This window comes from Somniosus microcephalus, unplaced genomic scaffold (genome assembly GCF_052327205.1).
Source record: "Somniosus microcephalus isolate GS21.2 unplaced genomic scaffold, FLI_Smic_1.0 scaffold956, whole genome shotgun sequence".
Taxonomy (NCBI): Eukaryota; Metazoa; Chordata; class Chondrichthyes; order Squaliformes; family Somniosidae; genus Somniosus; species Somniosus microcephalus.
In genome coordinates, this window is record NW_028226143.1 from 1 (window position 1) to 11,999 (window position 11,999).

The 11,999-nt window shown below is 53.2% G+C and overlaps 1 protein-coding gene across 1 annotated transcript in view; it reads right to left on the reverse strand.

Annotated features, from left to right (window-relative positions):
• Window positions 1-3,752: 3,752 nt before the first annotated feature.
• Window positions 3,753-11,999, reverse strand: part of LOC147080933 (glutamine-rich protein 2-like) — a gene marked incomplete at its 5' end in the record, with an annotated part of 47,231 nt that continues 38,984 nt past the window's right edge. The window contains 4 exons of the mRNA XM_085981013.1: window positions 3,753-3,990; window positions 5,382-5,474; window positions 9,394-9,462; window positions 10,630-10,748. Coding sequence (XP_085837139.1) covers window positions 3,768-3,990; window positions 5,382-5,474; window positions 9,394-9,462; window positions 10,630-10,748 — 504 coding nt within the window. The remainder of the gene's footprint in view (window positions 3,991-5,381; window positions 5,475-9,393; window positions 9,463-10,629; window positions 10,749-11,999) is intronic.

The window sequence follows — 11,999 nt, forward strand, 5'->3', positions numbered from 1 at the left end:
TATTCTATTTCATATTGATTCTCCCCTAGAAACAGGGACCATCTTTGTAACCGCTGTGCAGTCATTACTAGCACGCCCTTCTTAGGATTAAAGATGGAGACAAGTGGTTGGTGGTCAGTCAGCAAGGTGAACTTCTGTCCATGCAGATAGTGGTTGAATTTTTTTACTCCCCATACTAGGCTGAGGGCCTCCCTGTCAATCTGGGCGTAGTTGCGCTTGGCTGAGGTTAGTGACCGAGACGCAAAGGCTACTGGCCTCTCCAAACCGTCCGGGAATTTGTGCGACAGCTGTAGGGTGATGCATCACATGCCAAACGAATTGGTAGTGCTGGGTTGAAATGGGCCAACACCTCTTTTGATGTGATCAATTCTTTACACTTCTGGAAAGCTCGTCTACGTTCGTCATCCCACTTCCATGGTACCCCTGTTTGCAGTAGGGTGTTCAGCGGGTGTAATACCGTAGACAAATTTGGTAAGAACTTGTGGTAATAGTTTACCAGCCCGAGGAACGACCTCAGTTGTGACACATTTTCCGGTGCTGGAGCCTTGACTACTGCCTCTATCTTGTCAGGGGACTTATGTAACCCCTCTTCATCGATGATGTGGCCGCAATACGAGATCTGTTTCTGGAAAAACTCGCACTTGTGGCGATTAGCTCGTAGCCCATATTCCTTTAGTCTGGCGAGCACCTTCTCCAAGTTAGCGAGGTGATCACCGTCATTTTCGCCCGTGACCAAGATGTCGTCCAAATAACACTGGGTCCCTGGAATCCCTTGCAGGACCTGATCCATCGCCCTTTGCCAGATAGCCGGAGCCGAGGCTACTCCAAACACCAGCTGGTTGTATTGATAGAGACCTTTATGGGTGTTGATCATAAGGTAATGTTTCGAAGCTTCTTCTACCTCCATTTGCAAGTACGCCTGGGCTAGATCAATTTTTGTGAAGCGTTTACCACCAGATAGCGAGGCGAAAATATCCTCAATTCGTGGAAGCGGATATTGCACCGTGTGAAGGACTGGGTTCACTGTCACCTTAAAATCCCCACAGATGCGGACCGTCTTTGGTTCCCCAGGCGTATTACTCAACGGCCTCTTCATTACAGGAACGATGGGTGTAGCCCACTCGCTCCAGTCCACTTTGGACAGTACTCCTGAACGTTCCAACCCTTCCAGCTCTGCTTCAACCGCTGGTCTGATCGCATAAGGCACTGGTCTGGCCTTCAGAAACTTTGGGCTTGCATTATCCTCTATTTTAATTGTTGCTGTTATTCCTTTTAGTGTTCCTAGTCCCTCCTGGAACACTTCTTTTGCGTCAGTTAGCATTTTTGACAGTCGTCCAGGTGTGACGTCGTCATCCTTTTTGGCCTCCACCTTCAGTGCCTGTATGGAATGCCAATCTAAATGTATCTTCCGGATCCATTCACGTCCTAGCAGTGGTGGTCCTCCATTTGGCAATACATATATATCCATTTTAGGTATTTCCTGACCTTTATGTCACTTTCACCCTTATTTTTCCTTTGGGGTAGACTTTTTTCCCCCGTATACGTCTTCAAGACAATCTCTGTAGCTTTCAAGGGTATGTGTGAAAATAGCCGCTTGTAGTCTCTTTGATTTATGACTGTTAGAGCTGACCCTGTGTCCAATTCCATTTCCACTTGGACTCCGTCTATCTTGAGTGTAACCCAGATAGTCTGGTGATCCTCCATTTTGGTTACATTATGTAGTTTCAGACAACCCAGCTCCTTGCTTCCGGAGTCTGTGTCACTTTTCTGTTCGTCTGAACCACTGTCCATCACCTGGTGTACCTTTTTGTACTTCTCCTGTGGAGATTTCTTACTGTTGGTTTTCTTCCCAGACCTGCAGACTCTTGCTATGTGTCCTGCTTTCCCACACTGTCTGCACACTTGGTCCTTGAACCAACAATCTTTCTGGTCATGTGTTGTTCTGCCGCAGCGATAGCACTTCCCTGTTCCATAGGACATTTTGTTGGTGCCATATTCTTGCGGTCTCTGTTGTATCTCTGCAGCGCCCCATGCGGCTGCTTCGTGTGATACTGCCATACTGAAAGCTTTGTCCAGCGTAAGGTCCTTTTCTGATAGAAGCCGTTTCTGGGTTCCTTCACTTTGTAGCCCACACACAAACTTGTCCCTTAACGTGTCTGCTAGTCCCGCTCCAAACTGGCAGTATTTCGATAGCTTGCGCAGTTCCGTTAGGTACTCAGCATTGCTTTCATCTTTGTGTTGGTTCCTTTTATGGAACTTAAATCGTTCTGCTATCAGCAGCGGTGTGGGGTTTAAGTGGTCCTGTAGGATTTCTACTATGCTTTCAAAACTCTTGTTTACCGGCTTCTCTGGGGTTATTAGATTTCGCAGGAACCTATAAGTTTTTGCACCCATGGAATTTAACAGAACCAGTGCTTTATTAGCATCTGGCACTTCATTCGCCCTGCAGTACACCTCAATACGTTCCACATATGTCGCCCAATCTTCGACTTCATTGTCGAACGTAGAGATACTGCCACTCTTCGGCATCCTTGGTTGTGCGTTAATTATCACCAATGGCGCCTCCCGCGCTTCCCCTTCTTCTCCGCTGGCACAAAATGGCGTCTCCCGCGCTTTCCTTCCTTCCCGCGCTCGCCCGTCTTCTCCGCTGCGGCTTCGCAAAATGGCATCTCCCGCGCTCTTCCTTCTTCTCCGCGGCTCAATGGCGCCTCCCGCGCTCTCCCTGCTTCTCCGCGGCTCAATGGCGTCTCCCGCGCTCTCCCTGCTTCTCCGCGGCTCAATGGTGTCTCCCCTTGCTTCGCCCCGCGGACCCTGATCAGCCCGTGATCCCTGGCTGTGCTCTGCGCGTTCTTCTCTTGATATTTGTCGATGCCGCTCAGTCTAGAACCCGGCTGTTTCTTACCCTCTCTCTCTCCGGTTTTGCAGTATTTTTCCTCGACACCGCTCGGTGATCAACCCCCGGCTGCGCCCTGCTCTCTTCACCCTTTTTCTTACCCCGTCGACGCTGCCCGGCTCTCTCTGCCGTCGGTCGGCTCCAGCCGCCGCTGCTCGGGAAGGGTCTGCTCTGGACCTGTCGTCGGTCTCTTACTGCTCATTGTGGCTGGGGAACCAAGCCCGGCTCTCCACAGCCTCCCCAGTGAAGTTGGATCTCTGCCTGACTGCTGGGCGGTTGCTCACGGTCGACGCCCGTGTTCCTGGACTCGACTATTTTTTATTTTTTTTTGTTTAACGTTGCAGGTAGATTCGCATCAACACTCGTCGCCACTGTTAGATCCGTGGTTCAGTGGATAAATAATTACACGGATGCTGTACATAAACAAATAACAGGTCTTTACTGGAGGAGGGCAATCTCTAGACTGGAGTACAGAGGCATACGCACAGCTTATATACCGGTGTGGTTACTGCCGGTACTACAGTATACAGGAGCTGTAAAAAGTAGTTCTGACTTAAAGCACATACACTACAGGCCGGACTGGGGATGGGCCGGACCGGGGGTGGGCCGGACTGGGGGTGGGCCGGGCCGGGGGTGGGCCGGACCGGGGGTGGGCCGGACTGGGGGTGGGTGTGACTAGTTCCCGTTGCTGAAGGGCAGACTAGTCCAGTTGGGTCTGTGATCCGGCACTTTCCACGGTTTATCCGTGTGCCAGCACTGGTGGGGCTCAGTGCCAACGTCGCTGCATTAATCTGCCTTTGTGTCTCTCTCCACCTTATACTCTAAATGTAAGTCTGTCCCTCCCTTTCACTACCTCCTCTACTGCTCCTCATACTCACGATTTGATGATACTTTCATACATTTTGCGGGGAGGAGATGTTGCTACCGGACAGCCTATATGGAGCAGGGGCCTCATAAACGGACTCACTGCCTTGACTGCTCCCTTAAAGTGGTTCTGCACCCTCTCTATCTGCCTGCACAAGTTACTGTGCAGACGCTGCATGCAGGAGATGTTCCGTTCCAGCACAGCGCGGGGCTGCGATCTCTCTGCAATCCAACTGTTAACAGGGAAAGATGGTGTTAACATTCCAGCACAATCACTAAACAAGGTGAGGCCTGGGGTGAGTGGGCAAGCTCAGGGGGTGATTACACTGGGCGGTGTGGACTGAGCCAAAACACCACCATGGGCCCAATTTACACTCCGCGTTAGCTTGGCTCGGGAGGTACTGGATCAGGGATGGGAATCGCACAGTGCTTCTCCCCACTTCAATTAAACATTCTGGCTCGGATTTCTGTCCTGCATTGACACAGTGGAAGACCGCGAGCTGCAAGCACTCGGCCTCCACGTGTGTGATGGTTCATGAGCTTGTGGATAAAATCTGGCCAATTAGATCGCTGAACTGTGGCGCTCCAGGTTGCAGTGACCCTACCTGGTTGCTGAGCTCAGCACTGTTCCCCTTCGCCAGACCTGGCAGGTGTAGATTCTTATCCTCCTTCTCGTGCTGTCCTAAACGCCAGGCCGCAGTCGGCAGGGTGCCGGTGACCTGCTCTGAACCCTGCACCGAGGCCGCCTGATACCATCTGTTGGGGGTAAATCTCCTCCCCACAGGAGAACTGCCAAGACCCCGCTCAGCTTCTGCTGTGAGGAGGCAATAAAGGCGCGAGTTCGTAGCTGGCCAAACTGCAGCCCCATCCTGTAATACACAGAACTGTCCCGTAATACACAGGAACTGACCCGTAATACACAGGAACTGACCCGTAATACACAGGAACTGACCCGTAATACACAGGAACAGACCCGTAATACACAGGAACAGACCCGTAATACACAGGAACAGACCCGTAATACACAGGAACTGACCCGTAATACACAGGAACAGACCTGTAATACACAGGAACTGACCTGTAATACACAGGAACAGACCCGTAATACACAGGAATAGACCCGTAATACACAGGAATAGACCCGTAATACACAGGAACTGACCCGTAATACACAGGAACTGACCCGTAATACACAGGAACTGACCCGTAATACACAGGAACAGACCCGTAATACACAGGAACTGACCCGTAATACACAGGAACAGACCCGTAATACACAGGAACAGACCCGTAATACACAGGAACAGACCCGTAATACACAGGAACTGACCCGTAATACACAGGAACAGACCCGTAATACACAGGAACTGACCTGTAATACACAGGAACAGACCCGTAATACACAGGAACTGACCCGTAATACACAGGAATAGACCCGTAATACACAGGAACTGACCCGTAATACACAGGAACTGACCCGTAATACACAGGAACTGACCCGTAATACACAGGAACAGACCCGTAATACACAGGAACAGACCCGTAATACACAGGAACAGACCCGTAATACACAGGACACCCAGGATATGAAAATAGAGAGAAAGGGGCCATCAGGACCACTTACCCCTTGCTCCGGCGCCGCGACTGGTCAATATCATACCGCTGGGAGCGGTACCCAGGGATCGGGTATGTCGGCATCGGCAGTGAGATTATGTTCCTACAGAAAGCAGAAAAGAGTAAGCACCTTACCAGTGTCAAATACACCCAGATATAGCCCGCACCCCCAGCACAGCCAGGTATAGCCCGCACCCCCAGCACAGCCAGATATAGCCCGCACCCCCAGCACAGCCAAATATAGCCTGCACCCCCAGCAGTCAGATATAGCCCGCACCCCCAGCACTGCCAGATATAGTCCGCACCCCCAGCACTGCCAGATATACCACTCACAGCTGACCATTCAGTCGATAGGAACAGGAGGAATCCATTCTGCCCCTCGAGCCTATTCCGCCATTCTATTAGCTCATGGCTGATCGGTATCTTAACTCCATTTACCTGCCTTGGTTCTGTAACCCTTAATACCCTGACCCAACAAAGATCTCAGTTTTGATATTTCCAATTGACCCCCAGCCTCAACAGCTGTTTGGGGGGGAGAGTTCCAGATTTCCACCACCCTTTGTGTGAAGAAGTGCTTCCTGACATCACCCCTGAACGGCCTAATTTTAAGGTTCTGCCCCTTGTTCTGGACTCGCCCACCAGAGGAATAGTTTCTCTCTATCCGATCAAATCCTTTAATCATCATAAACACCTCGATCAGATCACCCCTTAATCTTCTAAACTCCAGGGAATACAAGCCCAGTCTTTGCAACTTGACCTCATAATTTAACCCTTTCAGCTCCGGTATCATTCTGGTGAATCTGCGCTACTCCCCCTCCGAGGCCAATATATCCTTCCTGAGGGGCGGGGGCCCAGGACTGAACACAGTTACTCCAGGTGGGGTCTGACCAGAGCTCCGTACAACTGTGACAGAACCTCCAGCCCTTTGTATTCCAGCCCCCGAGATAAAGGCCAACATTCCATTAGCCTCTGTAATTATTTTTTGTACCTGTCCACTAGCTTTCAGTGATTTCTGTACTTGGGCCCCTCAATCGCCCAGCTCCCCGACAGTTCCCAGCTCCTTGCCATTCAGAACACCGGGTCTGCCCCAGTTCACCGTTCTCCCTGTGTTGCTCCGTCTCTGGGTCTGAGCTCGGCTCCTCCACAGTTCCCAGCTCCTCGCCATTCAGAAAATACTCTGATCGATCTTTCTTGGGTCTAAAAGGAATGGCCTAGAAATTCAGTGGCCTGCGCCACCAGTTTGCGCCCAAAGAGGGCTTTTGCGCCACTGTGCAAACCTACCGCCATATTTAACGGGGCGCTAATGGCGGCGTTAGCCAGTAGCGCTGCACCGCCACCGATGAAGTCATCGGTGTGCGCAGCGCCCCGCTAGCGCCCCGCTGGCCATATTTGGTTGCTGCCGCCTCCCCCGCGCCGGCCGCAAACAGCGACCGGTACACGGGGCCTACCTGTGGCGGTAGTGGGGCGAGTTAAGGTGGAGGTGCAGCCGGCCGCTTTTTCGGCGGCCGCCTGCCCGCACCTCCGTCCCCGGCCTCCTACACCCCCCCCCCCCCGCGGCATTGCCGGCTGTTTCCAGAGAGCCCGGCACTTCTCCTTGGTGCCGGGCTCATTTGCTGGCACTCGCGAGCGGGGATCGCGCTGTTGCAGGCACCTCCCCCTTAAGAGTGGGAGGAAGGCCTGCAGTACCGCAGGCTGCCGTGCCACAGCGGGTGGCGCTGCGGCACTTTACACGCCGATATTCAGTTTCAGTGCCCCAAGCGGGGCGCCGAAACCCTTGTTTAGCGGCCGGCTTCCACTTGGGGCGCTGAAACTGAATATCCCGCTGGCGCAAGCGGCTCCGCGCGCAGCGGTAATTCCGGCGCCCAGGCGAGCTGGGCGCCCATAACTGAATTTCTAGGCCAATGAGCTCACACTTCCCCACATTGAACTCCATCTGCCACAGTTTTTCCCACTCACTGACTCTATCAATGCCCCTGTACAACGTTCCTCTCCCATCTACACGATTGACCGAGCCACCTAACTTAGTGTCGTCAGCAAACTCCGATATACGGCTCTCTATTCCTTCATCCAAGTCATTGATAAATATAGTGAACGCTGAGGCCCCAGTACGGATCCCTGGGGGACACCACTGGTCACATCCTGCCAATGGGAGGACACACCCATCATCCCCACTCTCTCTCCTACCTCCCAAACAATTCCCTGTCCAAGCCAATAGGTTGCCTCCAATTCTTGTTACCAGTCTCTTGTGTGGAACTGAGCTGTGGCTCAGTGGATAGCACTCGAACATCTTAGTCAGAAGGTTCAAGTCCCACTCCAGAGACTTGAGCACATAATCCAGGCTGGCACTCCCAGTGCAGTTCTGAGGGAGCACTACACTGTCGGAGGGGCAGTACTGAGGGAGCGCCGCACTGTCGGAGGGGCAGTACTGAGGGAGCGCTGCACTGTCGGAGGGGCAGTACTGAGGGAGCGCTGCACTGTCGGAGGGGCAGTACTGAGGGAGCACTGCACTGTCGGAGGGGCAGTACTGAGGGAGCGCCGCACTGTCAGAGGGGCAGTACTGAGGGAGCACTGCACTGTCGGAGGGGCAGGACTGAGGGAGCGCCGCACTGTCGGAGGGGCAGTACTGAGGGAGCACCGCACTGTCGGAGGGGCAGTACTGAGGGAGCACTGCACTGTCGGAGGGGCAGTACTGAGGGAGCACTGCACTGTCGGAGGGGCAGTACTGAGGGAGCACTACACTGTCGGAGGGGCAGTACTGAGGGAGCACTGCACTGTCGGAGGGGCAGTACTGAGGGAGCACTGCACTGTCGGAGGGGCAGTACTGAGGGAGCACTGCACTGTCGGAGGGGCAGGACTGAGGGAGCGCCGCACTGTCGGAGGGGCAGTACTGAGGGAGCGCCGCACTGTCGGAGGGGCAGTACTGAGGGAGCGCCGCACTGTCGGAGGGGCAGTACTGAGGGAGCGCCGCACTGTCGGAGGGGCAGTACTGAGGGAGCGCCGCACTGTCGGAGGGGCAGTACTGAGGGAGTCCTGCACTGTCGGAGGGGCAGTACTGAGGGAGAGCCGCACTGTCGGAGGGGCAGTACTGAGGGAGTCCTGCACTGTCGGAGGGGCAGTACTGAGGGAGTCCTGCACTGTCGGAGGGGCAGTACTGAGGGAGAGCCGCACTGTCGGAGGGGCAGTACTGAGGGAGTCCTGCACTGTCGGAGGGGCAGTACTGAGGGAGTCCTGCACTGTCGGAGGGGCAGTACTGAGGGAGAGCCGCACTGTCGGAGGGGCAGTACTGAGGGAGCGCCGCACTGTCGGAGGGGCAGTACTGAGGGAGCGCCGCACTGTCGGAGGGGCAGTACTGAGGGAGCGCCGCACTGTCGGAGGGGCAGTACTGAGGGAGCACTGCACTGTCGGAGGGGCAGTACTGAGGGAGCACTGCACTGTCGGAGGGGCAGTACTGAGGGAGCACTGCACTGTCGGAGGGGCAGTATTGAGGGAGCGCCGCACTGTCGGAGGGGCAGTACTGAGGGAGTGCTGCACTGTCTGAGGGGCAGTACTGAGTGATCGCTGCACTGTCGGAGGTGGCGTCTTTCAGATGCGAAGTTAAACTGAGGCCCTGTCTGCTCTCTCAGGTGGACATAAAAGATCCCATGGCCTTATTTCGAAGAGGAACAGGGGAGTTCACCAATATTTATCTCTAAACCAACATCACTAATAAAAACAGATTATCTGGTCATTTTCTCATTGCTGTTTGTGGGAGCTTGCTGTGCACAAATTGGCTGTCGTATTTCCTACATTACAACAGTGACTCCATTTCAAGAGCACTTCATTGGCGGTAAAGGGCTTTGGGACGTCCGGTGGTCGTGAAAGGTTTTCTTTTTCTTTAATTGAATGTCTTCTGCAAGGCCATGTGAATAACATCCTTAGACATTCCTTTATCCACCATTTTAATTACCTCCTCAAATATTTCAACTTGGTTTGCTGACCAGTCAGTGGCCAGCCAACCCGCGAACGGACATGTTGATACTCACGGGGCACTGGGCATCTTGATATCCAGCGGCCGATCACAGGAGAGGCAGTGAAAATGGCTGATGAGCTGCCTGTCGGAGAGAAAGAAGCAGGTCAGCGAAGGGCCTTAAACTCGATCAGTCACCCACCCGATGATGGCAGAGCGCGTCACACACGGAGCACGTCACACACGGAGCGCGTCACACGGAGCGCGTCACACGGAGCGCGTCACAGAGCTCAAGTCACACGGAGCGCGTCACACACAGAGCGCATCACACACAGAGCGCGTCACACAGAGCGCGTCACACAGAGCGCGTCACACAGAGCGCGTCACACAGAGCGCGTCACACAGAGCGCGTCACACAGAGCGCGTCACACAGAGCGCGTCACACAGAGCGCGTCACACAGAGCGCGTCACACAGAGCCAGTCTCACACAGCGCGTCACACACGGCGCATCACACTCACACAGGGGTCAGGCAGAGGTCTAATATTTGGTTGGAACCTCAGTGAGAACCTGTTGTAAAAAGCTCAAAAATTAAACCAGTGGAAGAGATCTGTGCAGTGAGTGCTGGTTCTGGATAGGCAATTAATCTAACAATTAATGGGCTGGGTTTAGATATTTAATGATTCATGGTCCCTGGTACAATGACGACCAATTGTCATTTATATACAAATCGCATTTAACCATTAACAGTCTTCAGTAAAAACATTAGTTTTGTGGTCCCGGTTTGGGTGGCCCAGGCTCAGGGGCAAACTCCGCACATTGATACACCAATTTGGTATGTGAGGAGAGGGGGGAGAGAGTCAGCACCTTCAGGGGAGGGGGGAGAGAGTCAGCACCTTCAGGGGAGGGGGGGAGAGAGTCAGCACCTTCAGGGGAGGGGGGAAGAGAGTCAGCACCTTCAGGGGAGGGGGGGAGAGAGTCAGCACCTTCAGGGGAGGGGGGGAGAGAGTCAGCACCTTCAGGGGAGGGGGGGAGAGAGTCAGCACCTTCAGGGGAGGGGGGGGGGGAGAGTCAGCACCTTCAGGGGAAGGGGGAGAGAGTCAGCACCTTCAGGGGAGGGGGGGAGAGAGTCAGCACCTTCAGGGGAGGGGGGAGAGAGTCAGCACCTTCAGGGGAGGGGGGGAGAGTCAGCACCTTCAGGGGAGGGGGGAGAGAGTCAACAACGTTGGTGGGCGGTGGGGGGGAGGGGGCAGAATCTACAATCTGCAGATGATTGCTGGGAACTCAGCCCCTGACCTCTCAGTGACAACTCACTTCTTTAGTCCTGCGGCTCCTTCCGGCTCAAATCCTTTTTGGTTCTGCAGTAGTTTCCGAATCGACTTCCATCTATCTTCCAGCTGCTTCTTCAATGGGTCCAATTCGATGCGGTCCAGCTGCAAAAACAAACTAGAATGTGTTACAAACCACCCCCAGACATTACAAACCTCACCCAGACATTACAAACCTCACCCAGACATTACAAACCACCCCCAGACATTACAAACCTCACCCAGACGTTACAAACCTCACCCAGACGTTACAAACCACCCCCAGACGTTACAAACCTCACCCAGACGTTACAAACCACCCCCAGACATTACAAACCACCCCCAGACATTACAAACCACCCCAGACATTACAAACCACCTCCAGACATTACAAACCTCACCCAGACATTACAAACCGCCCCCAGACATTACAAACCACCCCCCAAACATTACAAGCCACCCCAGACATTACAAACCACACCCAGACATTACAAACCTCACCCAGACATTACAAACCACCCCAGACATTACAAACCTCACCCAGACATTACAAACCACACCCAGACATTACAAACCTCACCCAGACATTACAAACCACACCCAGACATTACAAACCACCCCCAGACATTACAAACCTCACCCAGACATTACAAACCACCCCCAGACATTACAAACCACCCCCAGACATTACAAACCTCACCCAGACATTACAAACCACCCCCAGACATTACAAACCTCATCCCAGACATTACAAACCACCCCCAGACATTACAAACCACCCCCAGACTTTACAAACCACCCCCAGACATTACAAACCTCATCCCAGACATTACAAACCACGCCCAGACATTACAAACCACCCCCAGACATTACAAACCACCCCAGACATTACAAACCTCACCCAGACATTACAAACCTCATCCCAGACATTACAAACCACCCCCAGACATTACAAACCACCCCCAGACATTACAAACCACCCCAGACATTACAAACCTCATCCCCAGACATTACAAACCACCCCCAGACATTACAAACCACCCCCAGACATTACAAACCTCATCCCAGACATTACAAACCACCCCCAGACATTACAAACCACCCCAGACATTACAAACCACCCCCAGACATTACAAACCACCCCCAGACATTACAAACCACCCCAGACATTACAAACCTCATCCCCAGACATTACAAACCTCACCCAGACATTACAAACCTCATCCCAGACATTACAAACCACCCCAGACATTACAAACAGCAAACCAGTGGATATTACAAACCAGCAGGCATTACGAACTGGCCTGCTTTACAAACAGTAATACATGTAGCTATAAACTCACTGACACAAACTGGGAAGATCTGAGAAAACAGAGT